The sequence below is a fragment of the Eublepharis macularius genome, chromosome 2 (genome assembly GCF_028583425.1).
Source record: "Eublepharis macularius isolate TG4126 chromosome 2, MPM_Emac_v1.0, whole genome shotgun sequence".
Classification (NCBI taxonomy): Eukaryota; Metazoa; Chordata; class Lepidosauria; order Squamata; family Eublepharidae; genus Eublepharis; species Eublepharis macularius.
The window spans coordinates 235,019,440-235,037,895 of record NC_072791.1 but is presented as its reverse complement, the minus strand read 5'-3'; the positions used below and the strand labels follow the sequence as shown (position 1 = coordinate 235,037,895).

The following is an 18,456-nucleotide window of genomic DNA, read 5'->3' as shown; positions in this document are numbered from 1 at the left end:
GCAAAATTACTTTTAGTTTTGCTCTAGAAGATTCCAGGTAGTATTCAGCACAGGCTCAAGTAATGTCTATGTGTGACCACTCGAAGAACAGCAGTTACAGGTAAAATAGAGTGTTGGCACCCTCCTTCAACAAATAGGATGCAAATTCCAGTAACTGCTGATACAATAGCATAGACCTGCTCTGCATCCTGAAAAGCAATGACATTCAGGAGCTGTTAATACCAAAAAACACCCTTAACGAAATAGTTAATTGTTCTTGATTAGATGCAAATTACCCCATGGATAGCAATCAGGTATGCAAGCAAAATCTCATTGAGATGACATGAATATACTAGTAGTTGTAACTTTTATTACGGTCAACAGCCAGATTCAAGCTTATAAAACAAAACATTATCTGGTTACAATATACCGGTTAAAAGAAACTTCAGTTAAAAATATACAAATCTCAGGGTATCTGTTTAAAATTACATTGTAGACTTAAAGTAGAGTATTAAAAATATAAAATAGCATCCTAGATAACCATTTTAAAATTTGAATCAGCAATATAGTAACCTCCTAATGTGATCTGAATCAGCACTCAAGTGAATAGGACTGAAATTTATTGTGCAATTTAATCACCTGAGGACAGAATTCAGCCATTACCTTGATAATACCTGAGATTTCATCTGTTAATAGTTTATCTAGACATACCCTGTCTGTCTCTATAACAGATCTATCCATAAGGGAAAGAAGGGAAATAATTGTCTTAACTCGAATTTCTTTAAAGTATTAAAAAAAAACATGTCCCATTAGTTCCACCTTGGCTAGAGGGCTGTCAGAAGCTGACATGTTTTATGCTAAAGAGACTCCATTTCAACTCTGTTTGTAGTATAAGTTTCTCTTGTACAGGTGGCAAGTTCTCCCATGGAAGCTTCCTGACCACAGAGAACTGTTATGTCTACATATCTCCACTCCGCTTACAACCTTGGGAAACTTTCATTTTCTCACTCTTCAAAAGATTGTTTTGAGAACTGTGGGGGGAGGATGAGGCCTAGGAGAATCTCTTACTTTGTACCTTAACCTTTGCCTATCATTCATAACAAAGATTCATGTTAGCTCAGATCTTTGCATCTAGAGATATGTACTCTAATTGTTGTCTATCTTCAGTAAAAGCCTTTTGAAATCTATGGACTATTGTCTTATAGCAAGGGGCCGGCTGGATTGCAACTTTTAGCAAGCCACAGTCTGACATTTTGTTATGAATCACATCTTTTCCAATGCCTCTGCCGGAGGAGACGGATACCAAGGCCGTGCCATCAGGGACCCTTTGTTTGATCCATATGTCTCCAGCCCAGGAGGAGTGGAACCTAATTCTGCAAGTCAACCCGTTCCAGGCGGAGCGGAGCCTGATACAACGTATCCCCTCACACCCGATAGAGCTGTGACCCAGGATGTCCAGAGGGATTTGGGAGCTCGACCACGGGGGGCGGCAATACCCCTAATGTCTTTGCCTACTCCGAGGCAGTGGGGATCCCGGCCGCAAGATATGAGGGAGAGGAGGACGAGCACGGTGTTTTCCAGATCGCTCATTGATGTGAGAAGGACGGTCGGTTCTTCAATGGAAGAAGGGCCTGGTGTCATCTGGGAGCTCCCCAGACAGTCCCATTCACCGGGTGAGGCACGGGCCAGCAACCAGCCATGGTACAAGTGGAATAAGGAAACTGATCAACTAGAAGATTGGGACCCCCGGGGTTCCGAAGATTCCCAGGATTGGGACGCAACTCATCACGATTTAATGAGTTGGGATTATACTGAAGTTGCTTCGTGGAAAGGACAGAGAGATTCCGGTCGTCAGAGTTGGCAACAATTACAAGGCCGTACCTTAGCCATAGATGCCGGGATTTCAGCAGTAACGGGACTTACTAAAGGGATTCTGGCTGGAATATTGGAGGAAGACCCTGCTGGGGCTATGGGAATGAGAGAAATTCGCCCGTGGTGCCAGGTCACTACCTCCTCCGAGGAGTATGTGGATACAATACCATCCCAATCAGAGATGCCCCATGAAGTCCCTTATGAAGATGTAGACACATCGTTGCCAGTCCACGTACAACGACTAGAGGATAGAATTGGCTGCATGGAAGAGAGTTTGTCCTGAGCAGTACATTTGTTGTTGGTGCTAGTCATGGACGATGGGGGCGAAGGGAGCTGTCCAAGGGGTTCAACGGGCCACAGTGCAGCAGTAGTGCCACCTCCCTCACCAATCCCGAGGGAACCACCAGTGATAACCCCAGCAGAAGGACAGGTACCCCCGTTAGACATGGTCCTACCCATAGTACCGGAGGAGAGGCCGGGCGAACCACCAGAGCAGCTAGTAGAGCAACCACCCGAGCCGCCACTAGAACAGCCACCAGGGCAACCACCCGAGCAGCCACCACAGCCCGGGGAAGTTCCATTAGAGGAAGTGCAGCAGGGACCTCTTCCAGGCGATGTCCCGCCACAGCCGGGAGACGGGGACCAACCCCCTCTTCAACCTCTACAACCACAAGGGCCTCCACATCAGCCACGAGAACAGCCTTTTTCCCAGAACAGACTTTTTCCCAGAGGACCCACGCCACTGCCCTATCGACCGCGGCAAGTACCCCAAGGTCCACCGCAACCAAGACTCCAAGGCCCTCCACAGCCGAGACCGCAAATACCTCCAGCGCAACCCACGCCGAGGCGACCAGACGCTCAACCCAGGCCGAGGCAGGTGCCAGTGCAGTACTACCAGGTACCAGCTCCAGCCCCGGTTGCCCGACCGCAGGAGTTACCGTTGGGCTGGGTAAAGTTGGAAGCTACGTTTGATGGAGATCCTTCGAAACTGGGGTTTTTCTTAGTACAAGCACTACAATTTTTCAATCGCTGGGGACATTTGTTCAAGGACGAAGCTAGCCAGATCGAACACTTGGGATCCAGGCTGCAAGGATAAGCGGCGGAATGGTATGTAACTTTATACGAAATGGGGGCCTCGGAACTTGATACTCTGCAAGGCTTAGTAGCCGCTCTCTGAGCGCAATATGAAGACCCTCTAGAGGAGGAGAGAGCTCGTACAGAATTACAAACAATTAGACAAGGCAATCTGTCGGCCAGAGACTATGTTACCAAATTCCGATAGTTAGCCGCCAAATGTCCAAGATGTGAGGAATCAACAAAAATCATTTTGTTCAAGCAGGGCATGAACCCTAAACTGCTAGATCGGGCCCTAATGCAAGATAATCCTCCAACTTTATTAGGTTGGATTCAACTAACATGCGAAGTAGAAAATCTCATGCAAGAAGTACGCTTAGTCGAACAACAGCAGTCTTCGGGGCACCGAAGAGCCCCTATAATTACCCGAGGGGGAAGAGGAGCCGGTTACCCAAACAGAGGAGCGAGAGAGGCTAGATGGCGACAAGGACTATGTCTGCAATGTGGCCAAAGCGGTCACTTCGCATTGCAATGCCCTTACCGGCCTGTGCCACAAACTCCGTTCCAGCCATCACCGCTCCCACCCCTCCTCCTCCATACCGTCCAACACCAGCTCCCCGAGCGACCAGAGGACGCGGTGCCACTCGTAGAAATCCGCTAGACAAGGGATTAGAGCTGGAAGAAGTTATGGACCTAGATTCTGCTATGCAAACCGGGGAAGAAGGACCCGAAAGCCCAAGTTCGGGAAACGAGATGGATCTGTCGTAAAAGGACCCAACCGACAGATCAAGAAACAGTCTATTCCCAGAGGGGACAGACCTAGAGGGTCCATATTATTCATGCCTGTTACGTTAGTTAACCCGGAGAGAAAAACTCACATCCGGGTACAAGCTCTTATTGATTCAGGATGTTCCAGAGATATAATCGCTCCTGCTTTAGTAAATGGTCTTGCTCTCCCAATGAAAGAACTTGAAGTACCTGTTATTTTTGAGCAAATGGATGGATCAAATATGAATCCAGTAACTACTGAGACCATACCAGTAATTACAGGAATGGGGCAACACTGGGAAACCAGAACTTTTGTAATCAGCCCAACCACCAAATACCCTTTAATCCTGGGCAGCAGATGGTTGTGGGATCACAACCCGGACATAGATTGGCCGGTGGGGAGCATCACTTTCAAAAACGACAAATGTAAAGACCACCGGTAGGATCAAAATTGGGGCGACAACCCCACTCAAGCAGAACAGGCCTTGCTAACCCAAGAAGAAATTAATCAAATCCTGAAAGAATACAGAGCATACCTCCAAGCCTTCACAGAAGAAGAAGCGAATGTTCTACCTCCTCACAGGAGGACGGACTGTGCTGTGGAAATTCTACCGGGAGCCGCTCTGCCAAAAGGCAGATTGTATCCAATGAGTCCCTTGGAAAGGGAGGAACTTCGCAAATTCATAGATACCAATCTGGAAAGAGGATTTATCAGACCTGCCAACAGTCCACATGCAGCTCCAGTATTATTTGTAAAAAAGAAAGACGGAGGACTAAGACTTTGCACAGATTTCAGAGGACTAAATGCCGTGTCCAGTACTAACGCATATCCAATCCCCCTCATCAGAGATCTACTCAACGTCGTGGCGCAAGGTAAGATATTTACAAAATTGGACTTAAAAGACGCCTATTTACACGTTTATATAAGAGAGGGGGACGAATGGAAAACCGCATTCAATACGCCCCTCGGACAATATGAATATTTAGTAATGCTTTTTGGCCTAGCTGGAGCACCTGCGGTTTTCATATCCATGATCAATGAAGTTTTGCATGAATTTTTGTACCAAGGAGTGGTTGTTTACCTAGATGACGTGCTTATTTATTCTAAAACAAAAGAGGAACACATAAAATTGGTCCAGCAAGTGTTAACCACTCTTATGCAGCATAAACTGCCCATAAAATTGTCCAAATATGAATTCCATAAAACTGAGCTTAACTACCTGGGATATTGTATCTCCCAAAATGGGCTTAAAATGGACCCAAACAAAATCAAAGCAATTCAAGAATGGCAATCCCCTTCTACTCGCAAAGAACTCCAATCCTTTCTGGGGTTTGCCAATTTCTATCGAGAATTCATAGAAAGCTTTGCCCAAATAGCTCTCCCCCTCACTGAACTGTTAAAAACAAAGAACAAGGGAGAACAAGCAAAAAAGCCCTCGTCCAAGTTAAACTGGACATCCGATTGCCAACTAGCTTTCAATAAGTTAAAGCAACGATTTATTTCTGAACCAGTGTTGCAACATCCAGATGAAAATCGCCCATTCATTGTGCAAGTCGACGCCAGCGATACGGCGATAGGGGGTGTTTTACTGCAAAATGGGGACAACGATAAACTAAAACCTTGTGCCTATCTGTCCCATAAATTTTCGGAAGCAGAGAGAAATTGGAATGTGTGGGAGAAAGAGGCATTTGCAGTTAAGGCTGCTCTCTCAGCCTGGAGGCACTGGCTAGAAGGAGCGAGGCATCCCTTTGAAGTGTGGACTGATCACAAAAACTTAGAAGCCTTGCACAGCCCCAGGAGACTTAATGCCAAGCAATTAAGATGGGCAGAATATTTTTCCAAATTCCACTTCACCCTCAAATTTTTACCAGGCAAAACTAACTTCCTAGCAGACGCTTTATCACGCATGCCCCAGCTAAAAAGCAAATGGGAGGAAACCATAGACACAGTATTCTCCCCTACGCAACTGGGGGGAGTGGTTACTACACGCAGCCACGCTAAGCAACAATCTGAAACGGAAATGGGGTGGAGACAAAAACTGAAAACTGAAGTGGAGAAGGAAGTGGAGTGGAGAATTCACCCAAAGATAAACTGACTCAATCCGCTCAAGGGGAATGGCTTTGGGGAGACCACTTTTATGTGCCAGCGAGCTTACGCAAAGAAGTATTACAGCGCTGTCATGATTCTCCAACCGCTGGCCATTATGGCTATTTAAAAACGCTACACCTAATCCAAAGACAATTTTGGTGGCCAAGTTTACGCAAAGATGTTTCTCAATATGTAGCTTCATGTCCAATCTGTCTCAGTGCCAAAACCAGGAAAGAAAAAACCCCTGGATTGTTACAACCCCTTGAAACTCCAAACAGACCTTGGGAGGTTATCTCTATGGACTTTATTACCGATCTACCTCCTTCCAAAAACCACACTTGCATATTGGTCGTAGTGGATTTATTTTCAAAACAAGCCCATTTCATTCCCTGTACTACTGTACCCTCTGCAAAGAAATTAGCAGAGTTGTTTATGAAACATATTGTAAAACTACACTCTCTTCCATCAAAGGTGATATCCGATCGCGGCGGGCAGTTCGTTGCCAACTTCTGGCGGGAGCTTCTTCAACTTATGGGAGTGGAACAAGGCCTTGGCTCCGTCCACCACCCACAAACCGACGGGCAGTCGGAAAAAACTAATCAGATCTTAGAACAATTCCTACGCTGTTATATAAATTTCCCACAAGACAATTGGATCGACTTATTGCCTTTAGCAGAATTTTCATATAACAACAGTGTGCACTCCTCCACTGGGGAAACACCATTTAAAGTAGTGTACGGATATGATTTTAAACCCTGTCCTTTTTAAGCTCTCCCTCCCACAACGACTTTTAAAGATGTTTCAGAATCGTGGGAGGAAGCGGCACACCTATGGACTCTCATACAAAAACACCTAGAAAAAGCCAAACAGGATTATAAAAAGTACGCTGATCGCCATCGTGTGGCCGAATGGGAACTGCATCCAGGAGATCTTGTTTATCTTTCAACAAAAAAACTCAGAATAAACCAAGCGAGCCGGAAATTAGCCCTTCGATATTTAGGACCTTTTCCTGTGCGTAAAGTTATTAACAAAGTTACTGTCGCCCTGGATTTACCAAAGAACTTGCGCCAAGTACATCCAACGTTCCACATCAGTCTACTAAAAAGAGTTCCTCCAACGAACCAATGGCACACCATTGCCCCTCCAATACCGACCTTAATTGATGACCAGATACACTATGAAGTTAAAGAAGTCCTGGACTCCAAAATCTGACACAACAAGTTATTTTACTTAATTTGCTGGAAAGACTTTGATTCTGGCCATGATGAATGGGTAGAATCGATTCATGTACATGCTCCTAGATTGATTAAATTGTTTCATAACCAATACCCTTCTAAACCTGGGGGAACGGCTTAAGGGGGGCAGAATGTCAGAAGCTGACATGTTTTATGCTAAAGAGACTCCATTTTAACTCTGTTTGTAGTATAAGTTTCCCTTTTACAGGTGGCAAGTTCTCCCATGGAAACTTTCTGACCACAGAGAACTGTTATGTCTACATATCTCCACTCCGCTTACAACCTTGGGAAACTTTCATTTTCTCACTCTTCAAAAGATTGTTTTGAGAACTGTGGGGGAAGGATGGGGCCTAGGAGAATCTCTTACTTTGTACCTTAACCTTTGCCTATCATTCGTAACAAAGATTCATGTTAGCTCAGATCTTGCATCTAGAGATGTGTACTCTAATTGTTGTTTATCTTCAGTAAAAGCCTTTTGAAATCTATGGACTATTGTCTTATAGCAAGGGGCTGGCTGGATTGCAACTTTTAGCAAGCCACAGTCTTGACAGAGGGCAGGGGCAAATCCTCTCAGAGTAAGCAATCTTTTTCTATTTCCCTTCCAAAATCATTGACGGTATGGCATTGCATCTGGCCAGTGTGAAAGCCCTCCTGTGAGGAGGAAAATCTAAAGTTTTAAAACACTGGGCCATTTTCATACTGCTTCTTCATTTTCATACTGCTTTCATACAGCTTTGTCTCCTCAGGGGCCCTGAATCCAGGGGACTTCATTAAATCTTGTTGGCGTTCAGTGTCACAAATCCTTTGCTTAACTGTCAGTTTTGCCAGCTCAATGGTCTGTGGCAAACGAGTGCCAGGTGAGAGGCCCACTCCTCCAAGGCTCTCCTCAACCATACGTGGCCCTCTCGGTTGGTGGGAGTCTTGCATTACAAGGGGAAGAAGACCTTTGGGATCCAGGTGAATTTTAAGCCGTTGGAAATGGATGCCAACAGACTCCTCACTTCACTCCTCATTGATCCGGTTTCTAAACGAAGAGAGACACCTGGGGGCCTGTAAAATGGCATGGAAAATATTTAGATTGTATCTTTTCTAAAGATTTCAAAGTTGTAGCCGAAATATGAATTTCTTTTCGAAGTGTGGTGGCACCTTAAAGAATAATATTTTGATCTAACTAAACCAGTACTTATTCATTAAGTTCCCACAAGATGGTCATTCATTTCCCCTCCAACAGACTAATAGGGCTGCCCTTCTGGAACCTTTATGTTCAATTTTCATTAGGCCAAATCTTTGTCTTTGTTTATATCTTGAATTTGTTTATACCTTGAAATAAATGTATTGTGTTTCAAAATATTAAATGCCAAGACGAGCTTGGACAGCTCTTCAACTGGACACAACCTGAACTGTTGCATGACTTTAAACAGCACTATGTAACAGCCTCCAGCGTTTTATTTCTAATTGACTTCCAAAACAAACAGCTTGACTGCTTTTTTCTTCCTACAGGATATGGGACAAGCTGGAGTATTCATGGGATCCTCCGTATTTTTCGCTATCAAGGATGCCGTGGCTGCTGCCCGGAAGCAAAGAGGACTGAATGGCGTTTTTACACTGGACAGTCCACTGAACGTAGCGCGTATTCGCATGGCGTGTGCCGATCATTTTACAGAGATGGTAAGCGCTTCCTAAGCATCCTCTGCCCTGCCCTTTCTACCCAGCACCTGCATTTCATGGCCACTTGACCCTGATGTTTATTTTTTAATTTGTGTGTTATGTTCCATCAAGTTGCTTCCGACCTATGGCAACCCTATGAATGAAAAACGTCCAAAACATCCTATCATTAACAGACTCGCTCAGGTCCTGCAAACTGGAGGACGTGGCTTCTTTTATTGAGTCAAGCCATCACATTTTAGGTCTTCCTCTTTTCCTACTGCCTTCCCCTTTTCCTAGCATTATTGCCTTTTCCAGAGAATCTTGTCTTCCCATGATGTGACCAAAGTACGACAGCCTCAGTTTTGCCATTTTAGCTTCCAGGGAGAATTCAGGCTTGATTTGATCTAGCGCCCAATTATTTGTCTCTTTGGCTGTCCATCATATCTGCAAAACTCTCCTCCAGCCAGTGGCGTAGCATGGGTGGGGCCATAGGGGCGGTTGCCCTGGGTGAAAATTCTTAGGGGGGCAATATTTCTAAAGAAAAAAAGGAGTACCTAGCAGACATTGGCATTCTTCTGGCTTTGCTTTTGGAAAGAAAAAGGCCCCTTTTGCAGCAAGCCTGAGGCAAGGCATCCTGCTGAAATTGCCCCGGCTAAGACTGGGAGGCACAGCCCGGGAGGTTCAGTCGAAGGCTGCCTCGTCTGTGAAGCTCTTGGCTTTCTAAACCAGACACCGGGAAGGGACCAAGGGGCAGGAAAGGGCTGTGCAGCACAGATGCGGAGCCTCGTTTGCTGTATCCCACCTCCAGTGGAGAGAGAAGATCACGCTGAGTGCACATGAAGCTGCCCGGGGAGCCTATGCACTGGCCTGTGCAGCTGGCGGCTCTGGGCATTCTCTAGGGGAAGCCTGGCCTGGGGGGGGACTTGCTGGGCCAGCAGAAGGCTCAGTTCCGGCGGCATCTCTGGTAATCCTGCAGAGCGGGTGCCAGGCCGAGCAGGTGCCACTGGCTGTGCTGGCCCAAAGGCAGGGGTGCGACTCAGTGCCAGGCAGTGCCGTGAGGCCCTGCAGACTCCGCCGGCTTTCCCTGGAGCACCTGCACCTGGCAGCTCCACCTGGGAAGGAGCTCTGGGGCCAGGCCTGCAGGGGGCCCAGCCTGGGCAGAGCTGAGTCCACCTGAGCCAGAGTGCCACTGTACTGCTGAGGACTGCGTTGTGAAGGGACGGCTCCTGAAAGCTTTCCTGCAGGGCTCGGCCAGGGAGGGAGGGTGGCACCTTGGAGATCCGCCCTGCACAGGGACTGACTCGGCAACCCTCCATGGAGAAGCGGCAGCACCCCAACGTGCCCTTTCCCCTTTGAGGCTTCTCAGAGGTTTGCAAGAAAGGCTGAGAGCAGCCAGCCTCACATGCCTAGTCCCACCAGGATAGAAGTGGGGCAGCTACTCTGTTCCCACGACAAGGAGATGGGACCCACCCGCCACAACCCATGATAAGTCCCCACCCTCTGAAGCAGGAGGAAGGCAGCCAGTGCGAAGGGGCAATTCCACCGGCCTGGCCCTTCCCGTGGAGGCAGCTGCGGGGCTGTGCTGGGTGAAGCCATGGGGCCTGGCCAGGCGCTCCCCATGGCCTCACCTTCGCTCGCTGTGCAGGGAGGGGAGGAAGGGCAACCTTCGAGGTTCAGCCGCTCTGCAGTGCCACTGTGCTCCCACCGCCAATAAAGTACAATACATGTGTTTAGGGGTTTCAGTACTGGACTGGTGGAAGGGGCTCAGGGAGTGCTAACGGTCCACAAGTTAGGGGGCGCAAAATTTGTCTTGCCCTGGGTGCTGGCAACCCATGCTATGCCACTGCCTCCTGCACCACTTTTCAAATGAATCAGTTTTCTTCCTGGCAGCTTTCTTTACCATCCAACTTACACATCCATACATGGCAATGGGGAATACCATAGTTTGGATTACCTTGATTGGTTCCCAAAGAGACATCTTTATCTTTAAGAATCTTCTCTAGCTCCCTCACAGCTGCTCTTCCGAGCCTCAATCTTCTTCTGATTTCTTCATTGCAGTCTCCCTTTGGGTTGATGATTGAGCCAAGGAATAGAAAGTCTTGAACAATTTCAATTTCCTCATTGTCAACTTTAAAATTGTGTAATTCCTCAGTAGTTATTACTTTTGTCTTCTTGATGTTCAGCTGTAATCCTGCTTTGGTGCTTTTTCCTTTAACCTTCATCAGTAGTCGTTTCAAGTCTTCACTATTTTCTGCCAGTAACGTGGTGTCATCTGCATACCTTAATGTTCCTTCCACCAATTTTCATGCCACCTTCTTCCAGATCTAATCCAGCTTTCCTTATGATATACTCTGCATAGAGGTTGAACAGATAGGAAGATAATTTCACAGAATCACAGAGTTAGAAGAGGCCATAAAGACCTTCTAATCCAACCCCCTGCCTAGTGCAGGATCAGCCTAAAGCATCTCTGACAAGTATTCATCCAGCCTCTTCTTGAAAACTGCCAGTGAGGGGGAGCTCACCACCTCCCTAGGCAGCTGATTCCACTTTTGAACTACTCTGACCGTGAAAAAGTATTTCCTAATATCCTTTGTGCATGTAATTTAAGCTCATTGTTTCGGGTCCTACCCTCTGCTGCCAACTGGAACAGCTCCTTGCCCTCCTCCAAATGACAGCCATTCAAATATTTAAAGAGAGCAATCATGTCCCCCCTCAACCTCCTCTTCTCCAAACTAAACATTCCCAAGGCCCTCAGCCTTTCCTTGAAGGGCTCAATCTCCAGACCCCTGATCATCCTCGTCGCTCTCCTCTGCACCCTCTCGATTTTGTCCACATCCTTTTTGAAGTGAGGCCTCCAGAACTGCACACAATACTCCAGGTGCAGCCTGACCAAGGCAGTATAGAGAGGGGCTATGACCTCCTGCGATTTCGACGCTATGGCCCCTTTGATACAACCCAAGATTGAATTAGCCTTTTTTGCCACCACATCACACTAACTGCTCATATTTAGTTTACAGTCCACTCTTACCCCAAGAACCCTTTCACATATACTACTGCCCAGAAGTGTATCCCACCTCCTGTATTTGTGCTTCCCATTTTTGTGGCCCTGATGTAATACTGTGCACTTGTCTTTGTTGAATTGCATCCTATTCACAGCTGCCCACTTCTCCAGAGTATTCAGGTCTTGTTGAATTTTAATTTTGTCTTCTTGGGTGTTTGCCACTCCTCCCAATTTGGTATCATCAGCAAATTTAATGGGTAGCCCATTTACCCCTTCATCCAGATCACTGATAAAAATATTGAAAAGTACCGGGCCCAAAACCGAGCCCTGTGGCACCCCACTGGACACCTCCCTCCAATCTGATGAAACGCCATTGACCACCACTCTTTGGGTGCGGTCCTCTAACCAGTTCCCTATCCACCAAACTGTCCTATATAGTCCAGTCCACAGTCTTCCAATTTACCCATTAGAATGTCATGGAGAACCTCATCAAAAGCTTTACTGAAATCCAGGTAAATCACGTCGACAGATTTCCCACGCTCCAGTAAGCTCGTCACTCGATCAAAGAAGGAAACTAGGTTGGTCAGACAAGATCTGCATCCTTGTCTGACACCCATGCCGATTGGAACCTATTCTGTTTCTTCATATTCTATCCTGACAGTAACCTCTTGCCCAGAGTACAGGTTGCACATCAAAACAATCAAATGTTCTGGCACCCTCATTTCTTTTAACACTCTCCATATCTTTTCATGATAACCTCTCAGCCCGCAACTTAGCTACAGTGATCCAGTTACTGTAACTCGCTGTATGCAGGGCTTCCCTTGAGTCTGATCCGGAGATTGCAACTGGTTCAAAATGCAGCGGCATGTGTTATTGTGGGAGTGTCGAGTGGAACACATATAACACCTGTATTGCGCCAGCTGCATCGGCTGCCAGTGGAGTACCGAATTAGATTCAAAGTTCTGGTACTAACTTATAAAGCCCTATGCAGACTGGGACCAGTGTATCTGCGGGACCACCTGTCCTCATATGTACCCTGGAGGATGCTTCAGTCTGGAGATAAACAACTATTGGTGGTCCCTGGCCCCAGGGAGGCACGCCGACCTCGACAAGAGCCAGGGCTTTTTCAGTCCTGTCTCCAACCTGGTGGAACACTCTGTCTAGTGATACCAGGGCCTGGCAGGACTTACTATCTTTCCACTGGGCCTGTAAGACAGAGATGTTCTGCCAGGCCTTTGGTTGAGGCTGGGCTAGGCCTCCGCCGGCCTGGACAGAGGAGAAGAGAAGATCTATGCCATCCCTATCAGAGTCGTCCACCATCTAGCTTTAGCAAATTGATTGCTGCTGTCTTGTATATTAGCTTTTATAGTGTACCGTTGTGATGTTTGTTTGACTGTCTGAATTTTTATACTGTTTTATTGCTTTTATGATGCAAGTGTATGAATGTTTTTATCTGATGTAATCCGCCATGGGCCTGCTCATGGGGAGGGTGGAATAAAAGTATAAACAAACAGACAGACAAACAAACAGACAAACAAATGATCCACAGTCAAAAGGTTTGCTGTAATCTATAAAATATAGGCTGATTTTCTTCTGAAATTCCCTGGTATGTTCCATTAGCCATCGTAAATTTGCAATGTGATCTCTGGTGCCTCTTCCTTTTCTGAATCCAGCTTGAATATCTGGCATTTCTCGTTCCATATATGGTAAGAGTCTTTGCTGTAGAATTTTGAGCATCACTTTGCTTGCATGGGAAATTAATGTGATTGTCTGATAGTTGCTGCACTCTTTGGAATCCTTTTTTTTTTTAAATGTAGACCGAGCGCTTCCAGTCCATGGGCCATTGTTTTGTTTTCCATATTTGTTGGCAGATTCTTGTTCAGATTCTGATGGACTCCATTTCCATGGCTTGAAATAGCTCTATTGGTATTCCATCTACTCCAGGTGTTTTATTTCTCTCAATTGCTTTGAGTGCAGCTTTTACTTCACTTTCTAGGATTTCTGGTTCTTCATCAAAAGATTCTTCATCAAAAGTATCTGTCATCCTTCCATCTCTTTTGTATAGGTCCTCAGTGTATTGCTTCCATCTTTCCTTTATTTTGTCCTGATCAGATACTGTATTTCCGTGTTAATCTTTCAGCATCCCAAGCCATGGCTTGAATTTCCCTTTGATTTCTTGGATCTTTTGGAACAAGTCTCTTGTTCTTCATTTTTTGTTGTTCTCTTCTGTTTCTTTGCACTGGTTATTATAATAGATTCTTTTGTCTCTACATGCAAGTCGCTGAAAAGCTGCATTAAGAATGTTGACCCTATTTCTGTCACCTTTTTCTTTTGCTTCTCATCTATCTTTAGCAATTTTAAGAGTTTCCTCAGTCATCCATTTAGGCTTCTCCTTTCTTGTGGCTACAGGGATAGTCTTTGCACATTCTTCCCTGATAATATCTCTGGTTTTAGCCCATAGTTCTTCTGGCTCATGATCAATTAAACTTAGTATTGCATATCTGTTCCTTACCTAGTCTTTACATTCTTCAGGAATATTATTTAGATTGTATTTTGACACTATGATTTTTTTAGTGTTTCTCTTCAGCTTTATTCTAATATTTGATATTAGCAACTCATGATCTATGCTGCAATCAGCTCCTAGTCTTGTTTTAGCAGATATAATTGCTTCTAATTATGTAATTTATTTGGTTCCTAAATTGGTCACCAGGTGATTTCCACATATACAATAGTCTTTTTGGTTCCCTGAAGCATGTATTAGCAATTAACAGGTTGCTGGCTTCACAAAATTCTATGAATCACTCTCTTGCTTCATTTCGTGATCCTAGTCCAAATTTTCCAACTATGTTTAATTCTGCTTTATCCCTTACTTTTGCATTCCAGTCACCTATGTCTATCAGCATATCTTGTTTAGGTATGCGATCAATATCTTCTTGGACACTTGCATAAAAGTTTTCCATTTCTTCCTCCTCAGCATCTGTAGTTGGAGCATAGACTTGAATGATGGTTAAGTTATCAGGCTTTCTCTGAAGTCTCATTGATATTAGTTGGTCAGAGTTTGAGTTGTAGCTCCTGACTGCTTGTGCTATGTCTCGTCTCACTGTTAGAGCAACATCGTTTCTTTTGAGTTCCTTTCCACAGTAAAACACTGTGTGGTTTTGTGACTGAAAATGTCCTGAGTCGGTCCACATTAGTTCACTCACACCCAGGACTGCAATTTTAAACGTTCCATTTCTTGTTTTACGATTTCTAGCTTACCTTGTTTCATACTTCTCGTGTTCCATGTTCCTATTATGGGTGTTGCACAGCTTTGGATGTTCCTTTTGCATCTATTCATGTCTGCAACTGGACGTCCTTTTGGCTTTAATCCAGTCCCATCATTAAGAACAGTGCTATTTGTACTTGGCTCTTCCCCAGTAGTCAATTGAGTGCCATCTGACCTGGGGGTCCTGCCTTCCAGCACTATATCTTTTTTCATTTTGGATTGCCTCATTATAGAGTTTCCAAGGTAAGAGACTAGCAGAAGTGGTTTACCATGGCCTTCTTTCACTTTGCAATACTAACCAGGGTTAGTTAAAGTGACACTGCCGCTGTCTGTGAAAGATCCTCTGCCAGTGTCACCTTCCTCTACTGCTGCTGCCCAGTAGCTGACCTTCAAGAATTCCTCCACTCCCACCACCCTTGGAACATTCAATTCTCTTCTGCTGATGTGACTGTTGATTCTTGAAGGGGGTGGAAGCATCTTAGTCTGGTGTCTCAGCTTTGACCATTCCACCTTGAGTGGCTCTTCCAGGAGTTTAGACTTTTGAACAAGCCTGTGCTCCTGGCGGTGTTGCTCTCAGCTTCACTGACACACTCAAACCCCCTCAACATGTTAAGGTGTGTATCCAAGAGGGTGATTATTTAATTTACCTTTTTTATAAAAGGTCTGCCTAGCAAGGATATGTTCATTGTGGGATCTAGATGTGGACTCTTGTCCATGAAAATTTATTCTGGAATAAAATTCTGTTTGTCTTTAAGGTGCCATAAGACCTTGGCTTAAATTGGCTCCAACAAACGAATACAAATTCCCCTCTGGAATCTTTGTGCTCATCCATCTGTCTCTATATCAGTATCCATAATAGGACACTTTTCATAGAGGAGGAAGGCCCAGAAAACAAAAGGCAGGGAACATGCCCAGAATCACTCAGAGGAGACATGCTAGATAGTAGGCAAAGGGGGGGGGGTGACTTCGGTCTTTTCTGCATGGGGCTTTTACATCGTTTCTGGCCCCATACTGCATCAGTTTCTCTCCAGACTTCTGCATGTATGGTCAAAGCACCCCGATTCCGTCTCCGAACTGCTTTCCAGACTTTTTTTCATTCCTCGCAGAGATAGGCTGCAACTGCCGCAGAATCACTCTTTCCCAGCTTTTCTTCAGCTTTTCTCCCTGCACACATACCCCAATTTTCCCCCCAGAAATGTCAAAACAGCACCTTTTTGAAGTGCAGAATGCTTTCTTCCGTGTGAGCCCTGGCCCTGGCCCTGCCTTTCAACCTCCCCTTATCCCCCTATATCTTGATTGGTTGAACAGCAACCAATCATTTTTTTCCTGAATTTTTTAAAAAAGGTGCCATTTAAAAAGACCAAAAAACCCCCTCTTTGTAAGTTTCCTCAGCAATCAACTGAGGAAACTGATCGGTCCTCAGCTGCCTCACTCAGGAAACTGGCGATTTCTCAATGCCTACAGCAGAATCGGGGCATTTTTCTAGTGCAGAAATGGAAAACAGACACCGCTTCTGTTCAACTCCCTCAAAGTGTAGAGTTAAAGAACCGAAGAAGTATGGGCCAGAACCAATGAATAAAGTAGGCCCAATCCTCATGGGTTGAATATGCAGAAAGCCTGATGTAAAGTTCACCATGTGGAAGAGGCCTTCTTTTCAGCCCTAAAGTGAAACCTGATGAGACTGTGGGAGATTTGGAGTTAGTCCTCTTGGGCATTTTTAAGTTTAAAAGGAGTGTGTGAGATGGGGGTGGGATTAGATTTTGAATTGTCAGCATTTCATAGCATTCACACTTAAAAATAACTTTCTCTCTTTTTTTAAGATTCCAAAGGATGAACCTGGGACCTACAAGCCATGGGCTATTGATGGGAACTAAAATAGTCTGTTTTTTCTCTGTGAAGTTGTGATTGTTTTAGTAAATTATTATTTGTGTTTCCAAGCATAATTACCAAACAATCTCAGTCTTTCAAATAAAATAGAAGAAATATTTTAGTTTCCAGAGGGTCATCCGATCCTAAGATCTCATTCAAAATTGAAGAAATGTGTACCCCATCCCAAAGGTGCCAAAGATGTCAGTCGGTGTCAACAACAGTTAACCTTTGTAGACATGAGGTAGCCTGCAAGAGGTGAGATACCATTACATGCTGACTTTTACGGAAGTTTCTTTTAAACTCAAAAGAACCGGCCTTGGGAAGCCTGGTGGGTAGCAGCTTCAATCAGCATTCTGTAATTTCTCATGTTAGCACCGCTAATTAAGCATCTAAGCCCTGATTGGCTCCTGTCTGATGAGCGGATGCAGCCCGACTTGAAAATGGCCATCTGCCTTCATTGTGGAACCTCTCCAGTTAGTGGCCGTTTCCACATGTTGTTAAAGCAACGGGCTACTTACTCAATGCTGGAGGGTTTTTTTTACAGATTCCAGACGCCTCCTATTTCCAAGTGGAAGCAGGCAGTTTGTCTTTCGTCTGATCAGTGTCTTTTCTGAGACTGGGATTTCCCGCTCTTTCCTGTGCCGGGTCAAGGACGCTGATCAGACGGGAGACAAACTGTCTGCTTCCGCTTTGAAATAGGAGGCATCTGGAATCTGTAAAAAAAAAAAAACCCGCCGGCATTGAGTAAGTAGCCCATTGCTTTAACAACATGTGGAACCTCTCCAGTTATTATCTCTTTACCGGCATGTGTGAGAGAGGCTTTGCTTCTGTGCCTTTACCACCAAGATGCCAAGAACTGCCTGGCATAGAAATGGACTCCTTTCTTAAAGCCTTTGGGTAGGAATTGCCAGCCAAGAAGCTACGTCAAAGATGCCAGTTAGCCAGCTTGAAGTATTTTAGCCAGTTAGTTTATAGCCAGCGATAGCCAGCCACCGTTGTTTTCTCCTTGACTATTGCCTGTTCTAAAGAGCGGTTCCTGATTAGCAAATGGTCTCTGTAACCTGAATCTAATAAACTTAAATATATTTAACCTGCCTGTGTCAAGATTTTCTTGCTGTACGCATGCACACCCTCAGAGAGAACCCAGAGGCTGAAAAGCTGCAAACGACCAAGCCCAGAACCCTCGAGATGCTCCTAAGGGTCTTGGAGTGGCTGCGGTGCAGCGGCCAAGGATGGCAACAAGGGGCTCCGGGTCTTGCCAGTCGCTTATAGGGATCTGTTCCCATGCTGTTTTAATCCTTCAATGTCTATGTTTACTGAAAAGTTTATTAACATTATGCCTCATCTGGATATACTGAGAGAACAACTAGGGCACCCCTATTCTAGGCAATACCTAGAAGAATGTACCTCGCATTCCTCAATATTATTCAGAGAACTTCTAGATGATGCACTTTCTGCTTTATTTCCACCGGGCATGACCTCAAAATAAATCTCAGAAGCTTGCATTGCCTTTTGCTTTAGACTTGTGTCACGATTTTATGGAATCCCATGCTATACAATGGTCTGTGGTAGTGGAAATTTCAGGCAGCATGTCCAGATTGCGAGAAAGTTATTTTATAGCTGCTTACTGATAAAAACTCCATTCCAACGAGAATAA

The 18,456-nt window shown here is 45.2% G+C and overlaps 1 protein-coding gene across 1 annotated transcript in view; it reads left to right on the top strand.

Annotated features, from left to right (window-relative positions):
* The window catches only part of LOC129324156 (aldehyde oxidase 3-like), a 151,105-nt gene extending 133,596 nt beyond the window's left edge, over positions 1-17,509 (top strand). Inside the window, exons 34-35 of the mRNA XM_054971196.1 lie at positions 8,518-8,685; positions 16,751-17,509. Of these exons, the coding sequence (XP_054827171.1) occupies positions 8,518-8,685; positions 16,751-16,804 (222 nt within the window). The 3' untranslated portion in view covers positions 16,805-17,509. The remainder of the gene's footprint in view (positions 1-8,517; positions 8,686-16,750) is intronic.
* Positions 17,510-18,456: the final 947 nt, after the last annotated feature.